This window comes from Stegostoma tigrinum, chromosome 4 (genome assembly GCF_030684315.1).
Source record: "Stegostoma tigrinum isolate sSteTig4 chromosome 4, sSteTig4.hap1, whole genome shotgun sequence".
In the NCBI taxonomy this organism is placed as follows: domain Eukaryota; kingdom Metazoa; phylum Chordata; class Chondrichthyes; order Orectolobiformes; family Stegostomatidae; genus Stegostoma; species Stegostoma tigrinum.
Window position 1 is genome coordinate 98,086,743 of NC_081357.1, and position 21,077 is coordinate 98,107,819.

At 40.4% G+C, this 21,077-nt stretch overlaps 1 protein-coding gene across 1 annotated transcript in view; it reads right to left on the reverse strand.

Annotated features, from left to right (window-relative positions):
• LOC125452477 (pecanex-like protein 1) overlaps positions 1-21,077 on the reverse strand; it is a 244,466-nt gene that overhangs the window by 36,671 nt on the left and 186,718 nt on the right. The window contains exons 26-30 of the mRNA XM_048530940.2: positions 20,603-20,859; positions 14,116-14,349; positions 11,820-11,923; positions 5,599-5,743; positions 563-793 (exon numbers count right to left, since the gene is read on the reverse strand). Coding sequence (XP_048386897.1) covers positions 563-793; positions 5,599-5,743; positions 11,820-11,923; positions 14,116-14,349; positions 20,603-20,859 — 971 coding nt within the window. The remainder of the gene's footprint in view (positions 1-562; positions 794-5,598; positions 5,744-11,819; positions 11,924-14,115; positions 14,350-20,602; positions 20,860-21,077) is intronic.

The window sequence follows — 21,077 nt, forward strand, 5'->3', positions numbered from 1 at the left end:
CATCCACCTAAGAGTGCAGAATGGCCCTCAGGTTAAAGGTTTGTCTGAAAGATGGCATCTCCAACATGCAGAACTCACTCCTCACTGCATTGCAATGTTACACTGGATTGTGGGGTCATGTTTCTGAAGTGGGGCTTAAATCTACACTCTTATTGCTCAGAGGCAAGCATCCACTCCTTCCATCACTGATGCTCAGTAGCTACTTCTATCTGGAAGGACGAGGGCAGCAGATATATGCAAACACCACTACTTTTAAGTTCCTCTCCAAGCCACTCATCATCCTTCACTGTCACTGGGCCAAGATCCTGGAATGTACCACCCCCCCATAGCATTTTGGGTCAAGTCACAGTAGATGGACTGCAGTGGTTTAAGAAGACAGCTCACCACCACCTACTCAAGGGCAACTATGGATGGGTAACAAATGCGTACCAGCCAGCAACACCCACATCCCACTTATCCAGATCGATATCAATTAGTTCACTACCGTCCTTCCTCTTTTCCATAGAAAAGAACCCTAGCCTTTATGGTACATCTGAATGAAAAGTATGTTAACAGTGACTACCTTCACTACTTTAAAGCTGATATAACGACGATGGAGCATAATTATCTTGTATTCATCAACTCCATCATCGACTACGTGTCGGAGTGCAAGTAAAGCCTCTGCGTTTGACAGGATGGACTGGCGCCATCGTGGATCTCCTTCATGACAGATGACTATTGTTTGCTCATGGCTGCTGATGGCGCTGTACAGAATCTCAGGGTCCTCATATTCATCGGATGAAGTGAAGTGATCCTGGACACAAAAAAAAAATCATCCTGATTCCTTGGGTCAACAGTTTAAGAATGGGGCTAGCACCTACTCTCAAGCAGCCGTTACACTGACTGGATTTATCTGCACTATATTTGATTCCCACCAGAAAAGACAGAGCGCATTTCCTTTAGCTCACAGCCTCCTCCCTTTGTCAACTCAATATTTCCCTTCCTGGTCGCCCGAGTATTTCTGTCTGTCTGGTCTGTGACCTCAGGCTCTCTCTCTGTGTTTCTGTGACTGCAGTTTCCACTACAGCCACAGTTTCTCTACCACTGAGTCTGTAGTGTACCAGTCCTGCAAAGTGTGTAGTGAGCCAGACCAGGAATCTACCATAGTAAGCAACTACCTCCAGTTGACTACTGAAAACAATCCAGAAATTCCTAATAGAACATGCAAAATGTTATTTGATATAGACCCAATCAGGGTGGGTGGGTTTGGTAGGTGGCCCCAATTTTAGTCTGAGGGGGACAGGTGGGGGTGGATGAGGATTGCAGCTTATGGTGGCCAGATGGTTGTAAGGCATCAATTCTATTGCTGTTAAAGATAGCAAGTGCCAGACCTGGGCTGAGGCTGTTCTCTGTTGAGCCTGGGGGTTGTTTGGGACATCATGACCAGCTGCAGTGCTTCTGACAATGGAGGAAGTGTGGATGAGGAGTGTCATTCCCGAGGATTAGTCCTCAAAAAAAGGTCATCCATTCCCAAACAAGGTGCAAGGCACAAGCAGGAATCAGTAGTTGGTATCTGGGCCTGGGGACGCAATGGGGATAGTGTCAGATTCTGCCATTTTTGACCTGCCTCAAAGATGAATAGTAGCATCTAGGGGAGGAACAGTAAAGGTAGGAGGTCATGCGGCATTTCCTAGACAGTGTCTAGCCGGAATGAGCAAGGCTGTGTCACACTTTTAAAAAATTTTTACTGTTTTCAGAGTTATTTAAGGAGACATAAGGTGGTCAAAAGCAACATGGTGTCCTTGAAATTTATGATGACTATACTGTCAATGAAAATAAGGAAATGGTGGACATGTTGAAAATTACCTAGCATCAGAACTGACATTAGAGGGTGGGTCAGTATGCTGAAAATCACAAGAAAACTCAAGTTATGGACAGAGTTACACTAAAATTATAATAAGCAAAATAACATAATGAAAATAATAACACTAAAGAGTTAACAATTATCCATGACCGGAAAATCACCTCAGAGTTTTAATGGAGTAGGTGAGAACATTGCAGATATCTGATCTGTAATTTTTCAAAGCACATTTGGGGAGCATTTTTTTAGATTGGGAAATTAATCATGTCCCTGAGTTATATAAGAAACACAAGAAGAAAACCCAGGAATTACAGACCAATCAGCCCATCTGTTGATGGGAAATCACTACCCTGAAAAACTACGGAAAGCTTTTCAGCTCAAAGACAGCCAACATGAATATGCAAAAAGGTAGATGATGACTCCTAAACAGGATGGCAAGAAATACACTGAAGGTTCAAAAGTTCTTGAATGAAAATAGATAAATCATTATATTGTCTTCAAGGAGTACAATTAACAAAAATCAAAAATGTTATTTGAAGGACAGCCTATATACAAAAGCCATAGACTGCAAGGGGGAAGAAGTTGTGCAAAGCCCAGGTTACACCACTTCAGGAGTATCGCAAGCATTTCTTGGTACTTCACCTTAACGATGATAAGGCGGCCTTGGAGGAAGTGCAATTTAGTTTCAAAGAATACCTGCGTGCCAAGGGTTAAATTACAAGGAAAGATTACTTAATATAATGTTTTATTCCTTGAAATTTAGAAGATAAAAATGGACTGTTTATGTTGGCTGAGGAATCAGAATCTGAGTCACATAGGCTCAAATCTGTTGAAAGCAGCGAACACTGTTGGATTGCTGCCCTCACACCTACTTTCCTACTCTGCGACTATGTTCCACATGTCCGGGTCTAACATCCTATGCTGGAGGCTTCAGGTGTGCGTGGTGCAGATTTGTTCACTTATGAATCCTTGTAGTGTAGGATTGTTGGGGGAACCATGTTGCACCCACTTTTTTTTGAAAAGAGCAACAGCTGCCAAACTGAAGAATTTAAACGTCCCAAAACCTCACTAAAATGCTATAGAGAAGAGGTTAATGCATAAAGTAACAAGAAAATGTTCTGTAAAAGGGTCCCCGGGCCCAAAATGGAAAGAAAGCATAGTCAACAAAGATGCTGCCAGAGTTTATGGGCTAGAGTGCCAGGAATTGAGTAAAGGAGTAAGCTTCCATGGGTAAGCAGGTAGATTTCCAGTGGGCGAGGGGTTAGGACAGCAGATAAGTGGGTAAAGGGGTGTGAGTAGGGTGCCAGGTAGTAGGTGGGGGCCAGATGGCATGTAAGTGGTTGAAGAGGTAGGTGACAGGTACATGGATGAGGGGTAAAGTAGGTCAGTGGCAAATTGAATGTGAGCATGAGAGGTGTCGGGATGGTTTGGGCCAGGTCAGGTTAGGAAATACGTTGGGGGTGTTAGTGGGGGTCAGATCTGGGCATGTTTTAACCCTCTGACTTTTCCTGGGTATTACCCAGGTAAGTGGATTGGAACCTTCAGAGTTGTTGACCTTCAGAGAATTCTAGACACAGTTAAGTTTAAACATCCCAGACTAATCATTGGTATTTGGTGCACTGAAACTTTTGAAACATCTGGTACCACATCTTTCAGGATACATTATTGCAATGACTATCTTCTGATTCAGAGACCTAGGCCATAGACTAAAAATTAAATCCAGATCTTTCAGGAGTGCAATTGGCAAACACATGAAAATTAAAAAGTGTGTCGTAGTTTCAAACTTTGTTCCAGTAAGAACAATTGATGCTTGATCAACTGTTTAATTTACATCTGAGATTGGTACATTTTGTCCAAAATATTGATGGATATAGGAAAAAGCTGAGGATGTGGAGGTGTATCACAGGTCAGCTATTATCTCATTGAAAAATGGAACTGGATTGAGAGGCTAAATGTTTTTGTTCCTATGTGTGTCTTGTACAGTCTGTGAGATTCACCGTGTGCAATGTGGCAACAGATCATCCAATATTTTACTGCTGTTTTGATTGAATAAGTCCTTTTCATAAGTGAATTACAAGAAGAGGTGACACAATGACCAACAGCATGACTCTGATTCGTGACAGGATCCTGAGCTATGTTTGATTATTAACAATTAAACTTACAGAATACTTTAGGAAACATGGAACTTGTAGACTGGATCCTTTTTGCTGTAAAAGTCCACAATCTGCTGTAGGAGGTATAAACAGCTTTGGAATGCAAACAGGAAACGCCTTCTTATTTCAATTAAATGTCATGCAGTCTGTAGCTGACGCCAGACCCAGCGTAAATGGGTTTTCCAGCAAGAGGGAAGAAGTTGTACAAACAAATTGGGAAATTATTCAACATTACCTTCACCTCAATCTTTAGAGTATGCTCTCATAATATTATGTGTACCTGGACCAATCCAGAGAACATGGGTTCCATTCTACCAGGGTAGCTTGAAAGCTTGAACACAATTCTTTAGAAGTCTGGCAGTAAAAAGTTTGATCAATAAAAGTGACCACAAAGCTGTCCAATTGTCACAAAAACCCATCATTCTGAAGAAAACCTTATGTCCTCACCCAATCTGGTCTTTTATGTCTTTGGTAGTGTATCAGTTTGCCTGCAGAGGTAACCTAACAAATTGGCTGCTACCAGTAATTCTGGATGATATAGTGCTAAACTGTCAGGGAAACTAGGGATGGGCAACAGATGCTAGCCTTGTCAACAATGCCCACAACCCAAAAATGAAATTCAACAGTTGTCAGAACAAAGCGATCTGGAGATCAAGGCCGATTGTGCACCCTTTGATCCCTTCCTGCAGAGTGTACTCTCAGCCCTCAGAAGGAATGTACAAGAATTATGGCAAGGATGAGAACCCTCAGTTATGAGGAAAGATTGGAGAAATTGGAAAGGAGAACATGTAGAGTAAACTTGATCAAAATTTTCAAAATCATGAGTGGTCTGTACAGAATAGGTAGGTATGACCTGTTCCCATCTGTAAAAAAACTGAGAGCTGGGGGCACAATTTAAGTTTTACAAAAGGAGTAAATGTGATACAAGAAAAAGAAGGTTTTCACACATTGAGGGGGGATTGGCTACACTTCCCATGCTTGCTGACACAACAGGGAGCATAAACAACATTCTCTGTACAACATAAGGCTCCGATTCTATTGCAAGAAAAAACACCTCAGACTCAGGGATCAGATTGTTGTGCCCCATACCCCTATAAGTACCTTGGGGAGGATGAATGGGGTGTAGATAGTAAAGTGTCAGTCCTGGGCACTTACCTTAAGGTGAGATACAGCTGGACTGTGTTGCGACAGATGGAGACCTTATCAACAGTGATGATTTAGAGTAAACCTGCAGTGGCCTCCTCCCTGTTATGGGTTTGTGTCTGAAGTTCTGTCTGACTGAATGTGACCCTATAGTGTCCTATCTAGCATGTGGGTCTGTGAAATCTTCACTAATGTTTCAAATACCTTTTGTATGATCATGGGAAAAGATCATGTGAGTGGGCCTAACCAAATAGCTCTCGAAACTGAAGAGCATGATGACTGAATAGCATGTTTCTGTGCTATGAGCTTCTACATCTATTGTTGTATAAGGCAGTTAGCTAAGTTAAGCTTTACCCAATTCTTGTGGACAGTTTACCGTATTTCATTGTTTCCCTGAGGCTTCTGATGTGCCTGATCAATGTATCTCACCCTGATTACAGAGCATCTGAACAGTTAACATACCTGGTGAAGCTTCAGGGACATTCGGATTCCTGGGGCAACGACCTTATGCAGCAGATCTATGTCTTCAAAGATCCATTCCTGTTTGGCGGTGATTCTAAAATCTCCTTTAAATAACGCATGCAGGCCATAGAGAAATGATTCCAAGCTGTAAAGACGTGCAGAATTAGATCCAGACTGGAGCATGCTTATTAATCCAAAAATGACAACATAATCATCACCTCAACAATCTGTTCCCAAAACCTTCAGAAAAAATGAATCCAATAAATCGAATCACATAAACAATATAAAAAATGCAACTGTTATTTGCTATTACCAAGTATTGTTAAATAACTTAAAAATGAAGAGGAATAGATATTAACCTCCCTATCCACAGCTTAAGTTCAGAGCCAGACCAAGCACCAGTGAAATCAAGAAGCTCTTACACATAAAAAGTGGCAGATGTTTGGAGCTCCTTCATCTAAAGGCTGTGAGACAATTCAAAATTTTCAGTTTAAGATGAATCGATTTTTGTTGAGTAAAGGTATTGAGATATATGGAGCATTGCTAGCTCTTGGAATCTTAACATTCTTTAAAGCTGATAGCAGTGCAAAATATTGCCAGCAAGCCAGTGTTGTCACACCTTTCCATATTGTTGATAGTATTAAACCAACTTCTTATTCCTACTTAACTAACCTGATGCTATGAATTTATGGAGGCTTTGTGTCAAGGTGTTCGTTGACCGGGTGTAGTTTAATCCCTTTCACCTTTTGAATGATATTGAAATCAATCAAGCCTTCCTGTTCAGCAGCAAGAATTCCTAATTGTGAAGCACGTACTGGTCTTTAGTATTTGGTGTACTCTATGTTGCAGAGTTGCTTGTAGTACACTTGAACAGTAAGTGCTCTGCCCAGGACCATGTTGTGGGACTTCTGTTCCTTGTAGACGGTGTTTCTCAAGCAAGGCTCGCTATCTGACAATATTGTGACACTTTTTCCCGTGTATAAAGTGAAATTTGAGAGATTCCTATTGACATAAATATCAGCAGCCAAAATGCTAGATTTGGGTAATCTATTTCCCTTCGGAGTTCTTTGCACTTATCTTCTACTAGAAACTGTACTCTCTTATTTATCTCTTTGCGTCTGTAGTTCTTTGGTCTCTTGCTTTCCTGTGGCTTGTCCTGCTTTCACACATTTTCTGAAAATGATCTAGTGATTTATACTAATTGCATTCAGTTTTGATTGCTGGACATTGCTCACACTTATGTTTCTTTACTCCACATGTTGGCAAGGGTTTTTAATGTGTGATGTCCGTCCTGTGGCTACAGTGGGTTTTCACATGTCTCTTTATTGCTGTTACCTTAAGAATTAAATGGTTTTGATGATCTCCCAAGTTTCATTTCTGCTCTTAGCAGTGATCTATGTTTCCAACTCATTCACAATTTGAATAATATTCCCTCGAGTCAGATCATCTCTAACTGCAACAAATCGTACGACAGCTTATTGTAATGTCTACAACAATTCAGTGGCCATAGTAACAGTTCCCTACTAGTCTGGAGAGATTGTGAATTAAATAATCTGTAGATTCTCCCAGATGCTGAACTCTTCAACTGAGCCTTGGATTTGCAAGGGTTGAATTAGTTCTGAGGTTGAAATAAGTATCAAAGTTTTCAGGATCTCTTTAAATGTATACGTTGCTCCTTTTACTCCATGCCATGCTTTCACATCATCTGCTGAGTTTGCAATTGCATACAGCGTATGTACTTATTCAGCTTCTCATTTAGTATCGTGTTTAGAAGCTATTCTATAGCTCAAGGACAAGTCACTTTCTCCAAATGACCAATTTGGTATTCTATTTGGCCCATCTCTAAAATTAAATTTTCTTAGCAGTACTATCTCCGATACCACAGCTTCCTAACATGCTTTGATAGTTTACGAGTTTTAAAGATTTTTATTTTGCAGTAATGCTAGTTCTACTGTAATTGCTTTGATGATATATTGACAAAAGTACTGCCTTCTAAGCCTTGGTTGTTGTTGTACTTGTAATCTTTGTTGAGCTCACTGCTTGTATTTACCTTTCTCTTGACTCATTAACTCATAAAAGAATTTGGGAAAGAGAAGTCTGGGACAAAAACAAACATCTATTAAATGGAAAGACAAGAAAGCAAAAGAGGTAGGAAAGATTGTGCAATTGTATTGCTTTTTTATCCGAGGAAATAAAAGCAAAATGACACAGGACTTGCAAGGAATTACTTCCTTTCATGTAGAAGATAGCAGTATGAACTAGATCTTTAAACTGAACAGCTGTCCTACTGTCATCTGGGAGCTACAGAAAATTACAAGGTCAACAAACAATCTGTCAGTGTGCATACAGCCGCTGATGAACAGCAGATTTTATGATAACTAGTCATATTCTCCATAGAGGAAAAATAGCCAATTTGCTGATTGTTGCTCTGATCAGCGGTCAGATTTGCTAAATCAGAATATTATTTATCTTAAATTTCTCATCCTGATGTTCAAATCCCTACATGCTTTGCCGATTCTATCTTTGTAATCTCCTGCAACCCTACCCACGTCCCCCTGTAATCTCTCATTTTTTCCTTGAGCAGCCCTGATTATAATCTCTCCATTTCTGGTGGCTGTGCCTTCAGTTAGCTGTGCACTAAGTTCCACCTTAAATCTCTCCGTCCCTCCTTCCTTTTTGTTTTAAAGATGTTCCTTAAAAAACATGCTTTCGTTCATATCTATCGATATTTCCATGCAATTTATCTTGTGGTTAAAACAGTTTATTCGATCTGTCTGCTTGATATTGTTGCAGGGATCCCTTGCCCAAATATATTCCTTACAATAACCTGCACGCACAGTTAGGCATGTTGAAGGCCATTGTGTGTCTTGGGCTGGAAACCGAATGGCCAGACATGTTGATCAGTGTTTAGTACCCTGCAATGAGTTTAGCCACTCGGCCCATGCATGGGGAAGGGAATATTTAGTAGGATAGTAGCAGATTGGAAGATACCCTCATTTTACAGAAGAAAGCCACAGCCTGAGGAGAATTTGGCTTTGTTATAGAGTTGTCATCTGTCTTAGATTATTGGAGAATCTTTGGTTAATTTTCCTGACACTCCTGTAAACCAACTCTGGAGGCAATCATTGAGGCAGTTTATCTTCCATTAACCCCGAGGATCTAGGTAGATGTCAATCAACAATGCTGCTGCAGTACTGGATGCAAAATGGCACTCATGCACTCCAACTGGTAAATTCCAGGTAAGGAATGGACTATTCTGAAGCAAGGCTACAAACCTGAAACATTAAATTCATTCCTCCTTCCGCAGATGCTGTCGGACTTGTTGAGTATGTACTGATTTTACTGTTTTTATTTATGATATTGGGGTTTTGCACAATAATGGAGCTGCCAATGTATGACTGTAGCCATGGCTGACATTCCAGGCAACAAACAGCAGCAGAGAGTGGAAGGGTGAATCAGGGCAGGAGAAGGTTGTGCGACGTAAACTCCCTGAATACTGTTCAATCAGAGGTAAATTTAATCGGCTCAGAAACCAATGCCTGCACAATCAAGTACTTTCCCAGGATTCCACAGTCCCAATGCATCTGTCAGGGCATTTTGAAGCAAGGCCTCATTAAATTGTACAGTCTTATTAACAATCGGTATGGTGTAACTGCTGGATCTTGCAGGCCTGAATTCTGTCCTGAAAAACTAAGTTACACACTTTTTACTTAAAATCCCTATGAATGAAACAGCTTTTTCTCGTACCGCTCAGATATTTCTCGAAGCCCCCATCCTCCTAACTGCTTGGTTTGGGGTCTTGGTAATTCTCAAACATGTGTTGATCATGGGAAATTGTTTGGTAAGCACTGAACATATCTTGCTAAGCATCTTTCTCTCCTACCTACTATCAGTTGAGATTTGTTAACTTTATACTGTGCTATGCAAGTACTGAGGTAGGTAATCTACAATTATTTACATTATTAATGCCTCAAACTCAAAAACCTCTATTAAATGTGTCCTTAATCTTATTTCTTGGAAAACCAATTCAGCCTCTCTGATGGGCTCACAGTTAGAATGGCTCTGACCCTGGTCAATAATCAGACATATATATGGTCTCAACTATGTTAAAATAGCCTGTTTCAACTAGGAACCAAATCTACTTTTGAGCACCGCAATGTTTATTCACTTCACTAATAACTGATAAAATAAGTCAACATTCTTAATTCCACTGATTTCATTTCCACCTTTGCAAGGTATATCATAGGATCCCTAATGTGGAAACAGGTCCTTCGGCCCAAGAAGTCGACACTGATGCTCAGCGTAACCTACCTAAACTATACATCCCTGAGTGCAATGGGCAATTTAGCATGGCCAATCCACCTAACCCACACATCTTTGGACTGTGCGCGGAAACTGGAGCACCTGGAGGAAACCTACGCAGAGACACAGGGAGATTGTGTGGAGTTTGCACAGTTGCCTGAGGCTGGAATCGAACTCAGGTTCCTAGCGCTGTGAGGCAGCAGTGCTAACCACTGAGCCACTGTGATTTTTAGTTTTTGTAAGTATATTTATGGCAACTTTAAAGTCTGTCTGATATTCCTTTAACCCAACTATTTATTTGTTCCAAATCTCTGATTGTAATCTTTACACAAGTAGCTTTGTCTTCACCATCTTGAGTGTCATCAGCAAAATTTCTGTTGTCATAAGAACACTGACTTCATAAGATTTCCATTTGAGTACAATAACTTCATATAGTGGGAACTATTTTGAAGCTTTACACAGGGAACAGTAGAATTTCACGAGGCTGTTGTATGGTATCAGGAAATACAAGTTAAAAAAAACAAATTGCAGCTTTTTTCATTTGAACAACGTACAATATACATTGTAGAAGGTTTTTAAACTTTGAAAGAATTGAAGAGGATAGACAGATATAGAAGATTGTTTCCTGTAAATCATGGGCCCAGTATAGAGGACAATGGAAACATCTTTACAAAGAGAATTGAGGCTGTTGGATTCATTTCCAAGGCTAACAGTTAGGGAGAAACGTTGTCAACATTCATGATTAGATTAAATGCACAGTTAGATAAAGTGACTGCCATCCAGTATGTTTCAATCCCTATCCTAGTGTTAGGAACCCAGCTGATGGTAATACAGGTCATGTCAGATCACAGAGTAACACTTGTCTTGATAGGGCTTCAATTTTATTTTGCTATTTGTTTACCCTGGTGGCCTGTCACTGCACATTTTCACATGAGGCTGACAATGTACTTTAAACGTGAGAACAAAGATAATTACACATAAAATGGAGAAAACCATGAACTAATTTACACTATCCAAAATATATTTTTAACAGCTTTATTACAAATCGTAGAAAGATTCAACTCTTGGTACCCTCACCAGCAAGCTTACAGATACTCCAAGCCTAGTGAAGGGGCACCTTGATCCCACTTTCAAAGTTTCTTCTTCACTTCTCATAGTTACAATTGGTTTCCGGAGCTTTCTTCTCACTTACTCGTAAATGCTCTCAGAGTAAACAAACAGGTTTGGGCTCTCCATATCCTCAATTTCCAGCAGTTTTCTTTTTTGGATTTCCTTATAAGCCACTCATAACATTTATCCTAGCTCTGACTTTTGGGAAACTGCTATATTATTATCTTTTAGTTTTGACTGAACCTGCACACACTGCTTGATCTTCTAGGTGGTCCCGTCTTTCTACCTGCTTGTGTCAGGGAGGCTAAGCAAAATCATCGTTTTTTTCTTTTCCACACTTTGTTTCTAATGTGTTAAACTGTTAACCACTGGCTCTAATACAAAACTGTAAAACCCCATTAAAATAAAAAAAGCACTAAACTTCAGACATCTCTGTAGCACGAGAAGCAAGTTGAGTCTAACAGGGAGTGAATTTTAGGGGATATAGTTGAAATGTCATTAGGTAGGGACATGGCATCACGCATAGCATTGTATACCGACCTGCATTTACGAATAAGTCTGATGGGGATTGGGCATGAAATGGAACTGTTCCATTGTAAAAACGACATTCAGCTTAAAACTCCTATCTGGCACCACAGAGCCTCATTGACTGTAACACGGTTCTTATTTGTAACATAAATAAATTTCTCATTTGGACCGCTGGTATAGACACAATGGGCTGAATAGCTTACATTTGCCTTTAATATTTCTGTGATTTTGTGATTATATACTGTTTTACAATTGAATTGGCTAAAACCATGGTAGATTACCTGATGGACATGTTGTGTGTTGCAGTTCCCAAAGCTCTTCTGCCAAAAATAGAAAGGCTGAAACAAAGGGTTACGAGTGGAGAATCCCCATCACTTCTCACAGGCTGTAATGCAACACAGAATGGGGCAGCATTACATGCAATTCATAACCTGTACATTTGGCACCACAACTTAGACACAAATTGTGCAGCACTGATGACGGCCATTATTCCTTCCAAAAGCATAACTCTGAAAATGTTCCTATTTTAAGAATATAACTAAATTCTAAGTCGACATAAGATTTACAATAATTGACAGAAGAACCAAGGCTTGGATGGGGAGAATCTTCTTCATGCAGTGAGTTGGTAGTCTAGTATGTACTGGGTTGAGGAAAACAGATTCAGGAAAAAAATTTAAAATGAAATTGGATATATACTTGAAAAGAAGCAATTTGCAGGGCTGTAGGAAAACAGCAGGGAAATAAAACTAAATTGATAGCTTTTATAAAGGCAGCATAATGCAAATGTTGGAAAATTTAAATAAAAACAGAAAATACCGCAAACACTCAAGAGATCAGACAGCATCACAGAAAGGAAACAGAGTTATCATTTCAAGTCATAATGAAGACTTCAAATGAAGGATTAACATTACCTATACTTCTGTCTCCAGATGCTTTCTGACCTGCTGACTATGACCAGCCTGTCTGCCAGTCTGATCTGTATCTTCAGCCCATTTCTCTGCCTTGGTTCCCTAACACCTCCATGCCCAACAAAAATCTATCAGCCTTATTTCTGATATTTTCAGGAGACCTCTAGAATTATCAATTTATTTTTTGTGGGAAGTGGAGTTGAAAAGTTCTTACTATCCTGAATGTGAAGAAGTTCTTTACGGCATCACTCCAAATGGCCGAGATCTAACTTTAAGATTTCCCAATAGGGAATATAGTTCAGCTGCAATTTCCATATCAAATCCCTAAATTATCTTCAATATCTCAATTAGATCATCTTTTAATCTTTTATACTCTGAAGAATATGATTCTAATCACTCTGTCTATCTTGATAATCTAACCTTGTAGCAATGTTATCATTAGAGAGACATTCAGCAAAGAGGCCCTTTGGCCCTTTGAGTCTGTGCTGACCTCTCTATACTAACATCATTTTTTAGCGCTTGCCCCATAGCCATGAATGTTATGGCATTTCTCATCCGCATACTTTTTAAAGATTACGTTTCCTGCCATTAATACCCTCCCAGGTCATGCATTCCAGATTCCCATGACCCTCTGGGTGAAAACGATTTCCTGAAATTCACTCCACACCTTCTGCCCTTCAACTTAAAATTATTCCCCTTCATTATTGACTCTTCAACTAAGGGGAACAGTTGCTTCCTATCTGCTCTGTCCATGCCCCTCATAATCTTAAACATCTCACTCAGGCATCCCCTCTGCCTTCTCTGCCCTGGAGGAAATAACCTAAGCCAATCCAGCCTCTCCTCATAGCTGAAAAGCTCCATCCCAGGCAATATCTTGGTGAATCACCTCCGTACCCCTTCCAGTGCAATCACATCCTTCTTGTCGTGTGGTGAACAGAACTGCAAGCAGCAATCCCGCTGTGGTCTAAACAAAATTTCGTACAACTTCAATGAAAATCCCCTGTTCTTGTAATCACTGCCATGACTGATAAAGAGAAGTTCCCATATGCCTTCTTAACTAGTCTTGCCGACATCAGGGACCTGTGGACGAGCACCCCGACATCCATTTGTTTGTCTGAGCTCCCAGTGTCCTGCCATTCATTGAGTGTATCATTGGGGGAAGAGAAGAGGACTTTTAAAATCAGGTAGTAAATGCAACTCTCCTAGGACCACTAATAAAGACATTTTATTATTAACTATAAAGATGGTCTGAAAAGCTGGGCTCTTATGTCTAGAAAAGTGAAAACTGAAGGGTGACCTAGTAGAGGTCTTCAAAATTACGACAGTGCTGACTTAGAGAAGATGTTTCTGTTTGTGTGGGCATCCAAAACTAGAAGTCATAAATACAAGATATTCACAAATAATTCAATCTGGAATTCAGGAGAAGCTTTTTTGCTCAGAAAGTAATGAATGTGTGGAACACATTACTGGTGAGGGAGAAATAAACAAAGCTGTGAGATTAAGAAAGGTAAGAAGAAGCTATAGCACTGCCATATACTATTTGGGCCAAATGGCTGTTTCTATTTTGTACATTCCATGGAATTCTATAGTGAAATAACGGGAAATGAACTGAATGATTAGGAATGAAATTATAGAAGGGTGAATTGAGAAATACAATTTAATTGTGTACCTTTGTCCTTTTACTGGTGCAGTGTTGAATCCATTCTAAATAAGCATTACAGAAGCTGGCTCTTGAGATTCCCTTGAGACAATGATCATAGTCTTCATCAATGTTCATATTAAAAACTCCTGGGTCCCTATCAACATAATTCCACGCTGTACACAGATGCAGAGCTTCCTGTATGGATGCATTGCGTAACCAGTCTTCCAGTTTTGGAGAACAAATCAAGTAATATATTATGCTCTGCCAAGAGAAATTTGTTAATACACAATCTCATCTCACTGTTGTAACAGATGTGCATATTAATACCAACCGATTCCAGTACAATTTCATTGATAATAATTCACAGAATACAATGAAAAAAATGACTTGAATGCCACATATATCCATTGTTTAATGCTGAAATATGAAATGCACTTCTTAAAACATTTGTTTTTAAGGAAGGAAATTGCTTTGGTAATGACTATATGCATTTGTAGAGAAATTTTAAATTAGACTCACCCAAAGGTGCTTTACAGGGACTCAAGGGAAAGGGAGCACAAATCAGAGGAGGAGACATTAGGAAAGGAGGATGTGGGTTTTTACGGGGAAACAGTGTCACAAATTTATTCATAGGGTGAATGGCCAAGATCTTTTCCCTGGGGCAGGGGAGTCCAAAACTAGATGGCATGGGTTTACGGTGAGAGGGGAATGATTTAAAAGTGACCTAAGGGACAACTTTTTCACGCAGATGTTTGTGTGTGTATGGAATGTGCTGCCAGAGGAAGTGGTGTAGGCTGGTACAATTACAACATTTAAAAGGCATCTGGATGGGTACATGAATAGGAAGGGCTTGGAAGTATATGGGTCAAATGCTGGCATATGTGAAGTAGATTAATTTAGGATAACTGGTTGGCATTGACAATTTGGACCAAAGGGTCTGTTTCCATGCTGTACATCTCTATGACTCTAAGGAGTGTAGAAAGGAGATAAGCCAATGATGGTTAACAAGAGAAGTTAAGGATAGCATCCAATTGAAAGATAAAACATACAATGTGACCAAGTTGAATGATAAGCTAGAAGATTGGAACAGTTTTAAAAACCAACCAAAAAGAAAGTGAAGAGGGAGAAAATAAAATTGTCAGGGTAAACCTCTGGGTCTAGGCCCGAAACTTCAGGCTTCCTGCTCCTCTGATGCTGCTTGGCCTGCTGTGTTCATCCAGCTCTACACCTTGTTATCTCAGATTCTCCAGCATCTGCAGTTCCTACTATCTCTAATATAAGGCAGTCAGCTTCTTTCAAAACAAAAGGAAGAGATACATCAAAGTGAATATAGATCCCTGAGAGAATGAGATTGGAGAAATAATAATAGGAACCAGAAGAGTTGAATAAATATGTTGGGTCAATTTTCAAAATTTAAGATACTATTAGTGTTCCAGAATTACTAAATAATCAAGGGCAAAAGTAGGAGAAATAAATACAATGACTACCACTAGAGAAAAAGTGCTAAGATAACTAATGGGCTGAAAGACCAATGAATCTCCTAGATCTGACTGGACTCATCTGGGGACATGAAAGGATGTAGTTATAGAGAGATTGGATGCACTGTTATTAAGTCTCCAAGAATGTTTACAATATGGAAATGTTCTACAAGACTGGAAAACTCCAATGTAGCCCCTTTATTTCAAAAGGGAAGGAGTCAAAAAAAAGTAAAGACGAGGTTGTTAGCTTAACATCTATAACTGGGAAAATATTAAAGTTGATTACAAAGGATGTAATAGCACAGCATTTAGAATGCAATTTATGATAAAGTAGAGCCAACATGGCTCATGGTGGGGATATCATGCCTAACAAATTTACTAGAATTCTTTAAGGAGGTGACAAGCATGTTATTTAAGCAGAAACAGTGGATGTCATATGCTTGGATTTTCAGGAGGCATTTGATAAGATACAGCACATTCAGCTCCTTAATAACTGTCCACAGTGTTGGAAGTAGCATATCAACATGGGGTAAAGGATTGGTGAACTAATAAAAGACAGTGTTGGAATGAGGGAACCTTATCAGAATGGCAACTTCCAATTAGTGGAGTGCCACAGGGGTCAGTGCTGCGGTAAAAATTATTTTTAATATTGGCTTGAATGAGGAAAACGAACATACTATAGCCAAGTTTGCAGATGACACAAAAATAAGTGGAAAGACAAGTCATGAGGATGACACAGTCTGCAGAGAGATATACGTAGTGGGCAAAAAATTGGCAGATAGAATATCATATGAGAAAATGTGATGTAATACATTTTAGCAGGAAGAGGAGAACTGCTAAATATTATTTAAATGGAGAAAGTCTGGAGAAAGCTACATCACAGAGGAATTTAGGAATCCATGTGCATGAATTAAAAAAAACTAGCATACAAGTTCTACAGGTAATAGAGAACAGAAAATGGACTGTTATCATTTATTTCAAAAGGAATAGCTTATAAATGCAGGGAGGTTTTGCTATAGCGATACAAGGCATTAGTCAGAGCACAGGTGGAATAACATGTCTGTTTGTAGGTGACGTGGAACTCTGCTTGTTCCAATCCCATTTGGGTCCAACCCCACAACTATTCCTCTAGTATAGTACAATAAGCCATCATTGGTGCTGGTTCCCTCTTTACTTGGAATTGAAAAAAGTTATCAACTTCACTTCTAATTTCCACCCTGCTTGCACCTTCATCTGGTCCATCTCTGTCTCCTCCCTTCTCTTCCTTGACATCTCTGTTTTCATTTCTAGGGATATGCTAGCCTCCGATATCCACTATAAACTCACTGACTCCCACAGTTATGTAGACTATCCTTTCTATAGGGACCCCATTCCATTCTCCCAGTTTGTCTGTCTCTATCACAACTGTCTGATGATGCTGCCTTCTGCAGTGTGACATCAGAAATGTCCATCTTGTTCCCTCTACCAAGGTTTCCCTACTACCATGGCTGACAAGAGCTTTAGCCATGTCTGACTCATTTCCTGCACATCTGCTTTCAGTCCGCCTCCTCCTTACCACACAACAATAGATTCCTTTCCACCTACCAGCCTCCACATCCAAAGGACCATAACTGCCTTTTCCACTATTTCCAGCAAGATACCATGACCACGCACATATTCCGCTCCCTTCCCTTATCAATGAGGAGACAAAATGCAGACTAGGTGACTGCTTTGTAGAACACCTACATGCTCTTTGTAAAAATGATTCTGAGCTTCTAGTTATTTACTTCAATGCACCATTATGATCTCTGTGCAATGTTTCTCTCTTGGGCCTGCTGCAGTGATCCAGTGAGCCTCAGCAAAAGTGGAGGAATTGCATCTCACCTCCCACTCCCGAGGCACTGCACTGCAAGGGCTTTAAGTGCACCTTCTGCAGTTGTAGTGGCACCAAATGCAGCCTTTTGAATAAGAAATTATTTTCACTATTTAAAGGAATCCAATCCAGAGGAGCCTTCCCTGAATCTACAGGAGTCTGGAAAATTAAAATCAATACATCACTGTTTCACTAGCCATTTCTTTTAACATCCTAGGTTAAAATCTAACAAGGCCCAGGGACTTGATTGCTTATAACTGACAACGTACTTAGTACCTTTTCTCTATGCATTGTAATTTTGAGTTTCTCCTTCACTTCCATTTCTGGATTTACAGCCGAATCTGGGATAATGTTGTGTAAATGCCTTTACAATTCACCTGCCTTCTCATCATTCCTCATTAATTCCTCAGACTCACTTTCCATAGGACCAAAACTCTATTGTTACCTTTAAAAAAAAATTATATAGAGATTCTTACCATCATCTATATTTGTAACTTAGATTTCTCTCTCAAATTTATTTTTCCCTTCCTTGTTAATCTGGTAGTCATTCTTTGCTTTTCTTTCTGTCCAATCTTCTGGACTTTGTGCAACTATACATTTTTCCTTGCAGTTTGATACCATCTTTAAATCTTTTTAGTTAACCACAGATGTTGGTCCTCCCTTTGGAATTTTCCTCTCCGTGGAATGTAACTATGCTGTGCATACTGAAATATCCTCTTACATGTCTGCCACTGTATCACCATTTATGGATCCCTTAACCTATTTTGTGAGTTAACTTTAGCTTGCTCTGTTTCATACCCTCATAATTACCCTTACGTAAGTTTAAAACTCTTGTACACACTTCCCACCCTCAAATTAATTGTAAAATTCCACCAAATCATGATCACTGTTACCTAGGGGTGCCTTCATTAATTAACCCTATCTCAATGCATAATATCAGGCCTAAATAGTTGGCTGCATAAGGTGCTGTTAAAAGAAGCTCTTCTGAAAATAGCCCATCATCTAGGCTACACACAAAGTTTCTGAAGAAGGGTCACTGGACCTGAAACATTAACTGATTTATCTCCAGAAATTCTGCCAGATCTGCTGAGATTTTCCAACAGTTTCTGTTTTTGTTTCGGAGTTTTATCATTTAGGCTACCTTTGCCCATCTGTATGTAGATTAAAATCTCCCATGACTATCACTCTGCTTCAGACAAAGCTTGCATTATTTCTTTCTTCATACTCTATCCTATTGTGTAGTCACTGTTAGGGGGATCAACAGCTGCCATGGTGAGATTCGAATCTATGTCCTTACAGCATAAAGCTGGGCCTCTGAAACACTAATCTAGCCACATTACCATTATTAAGCTGCCTCTCCAAATACTCATCCTTTGGTGCTCCTGCCATCCCCATACAATCCCACCATACATCCTCATAATGTCCCGTTTCTCATGATCAGTCAGAAAATCATTGGTCAGAGATAACAAAGTGTGGAGCTGGATGAACACAGCAGGCCAAGCAGCATCTCAGGAGCACAAAAACTGATGTTTCGGGCCTAGACCCTTCATCAGAGAGGGGGATGGGGAGAGGGAACTGGAATAAATAGGGAGAGAGGGGGAGGCGGACCGAAGATGGAGAGTAAAGAAGATAGGTGGAGAGAGTATAGGTGGGGAGGGAGGGAGGGGATAGGTCAGTCCAGGGAAGATGGACAGGTCAAGGAGGCGGGATGAGGTGGTAGGTAGGAAATGGAGGTGTGGCTTGAGGTGGGAGGAAGGGATGGGTGAGAGGAAGAACAAGTTAGGGAAGCAGAGACAGGCTGGGCTGGTTTTGGGATGCAGTGGGGGGAGGGTCGAGCTGGACTGGTTTTGTGATGCAGTGGGGGGAGAGGAAGAACTAGGCTGGTTTTGGGATGCAATGGGAGGAGGGGACGAGCTGGGCTGGTTGTGTGGTGCAGTGGGGGGAGGGGAAGAACTGGGCTGGTTTTGGGATGCAGTAGGGGAAGGAGAGATTTTGAAGCTTGTGAAGTCCACGTTGATACCATTGGGCTTCAGGGTTCCCAAGCGGAATATGAGTTGCTGTTCCTGCAACCTTCGGGTGGCATCATTGTGGCACTGCAGGAGGCCCATGATGGACATGTCGTCTGAGGAATGGGAGGGGGAGTTGAAATGGTTTGCGACTGGGAGGTGCAGTTGTTTGTTGCGAACCAAGCGGAGGTGTTCTGCAAAGCGGTCCCCAAGCCTCCGCTTGGTTTCCTCAACGTAGAGGAAGCCACACTGGGTGCAATGGATACAATACACCAAAATCATTGGTCTATTTGTTTCCCAATTGGATGATTCTTACGTTACTAGTCAGAGACTTCTTCTCCATCTCCAATACTTAATAACTATCAAACAAAAGTGCTTGATTTGAATTTTTTAAAAAGCTCATTGTTTAACATGGCGAAGTATCCTAATAGCTCCACCTCTACATGGAACAGAAGGAAGGCTGAGGACATTCTCAAAGGACAACAAGCAGTCCTGTCACCCTCTTCCATTCACTCTGTGGCCTCCCAATCTTATTGCATCCTTCCTGTCAACCCCAGTGTAAAAAAAAAGCTGGCTTCCAGTGCAGGCCTTCTCCCCCAAATCCAACTCCTGGCCTTTGTTACTGCTTGTGCCAGGGAACCACCCTTCACCTCCCTGGACTCCTTGAGTAGCACCAATGGTGTGAGTGCACACAGGATGTAACTGGCCCAGGTACAAATGATTCTTCAGGCCTGTTGTGTCATAACCTGGGCCAAATCTGCACACATGTGCATTGGCCATTCTGGCGTTACACATAACCACTCCATTGTAATGATCCTATGAATTTATTCTTGGGCTTTGCTTGCAGCTGTTTCCTGAAGGTTAATTCTTAATTCCTGAAGGCTTGGCAACACCACTGTCAGTACAGACACAGTCACCACAGGAATTTCTAGTGAGCTTTAGAAGGGATACCACTAAATATACATGAACCCAAATCTGACTTCATCTCACTTTACCTGTCTCCCAGTTATTAAACAAAAATGGCTGGATTGGAGTCTGTTTCTTGTTGCTTTATTATAGCTGACAGTCCTGACAGCCTGTAGGTGGAACACAGCTTAAAAAAAAAGTAGGAGGTGGAGACAAATAGACCTATTTATGAAACAAAATAACATATTAGAAACTTACTGGCATACTACTACCTTTACATAATAGGTGATAAGCATCTTTCTGAGGTCAAACATTTGCAACATACACGCTGCATTGTTGTCACTAATGCTATAGCCTTCCAGTACATATTGAGATGATATAACTTCCCAAGCCAGCCAGCGCTGGATGAAAGCTGCATTGAATGATAACATGTGAGGCAAATGTCCTGGTTCACAGCAACAGCAGCAGCCCTCATCATCCTCAACACCTTCTGTTATTGCTTCAACTTCCCTTTGCTGGCAATATGTACCTGAAAAGAAACAAACCTTTTTGTCTTACACACGTAGGACAATTCACAAGAAATACCAATGTTGAACGAAAACATTCACTTTATTTTGCATGAGAACAGATGTTGGAAAATGAATTCTGACTAATAACAGCAGTGCCATGGAGAGTACACCAGTTAGCTGATGACTAACAGTTAACTGTCAAGATTTATTTAAATTTAAATCAGGCACATTGACCAAC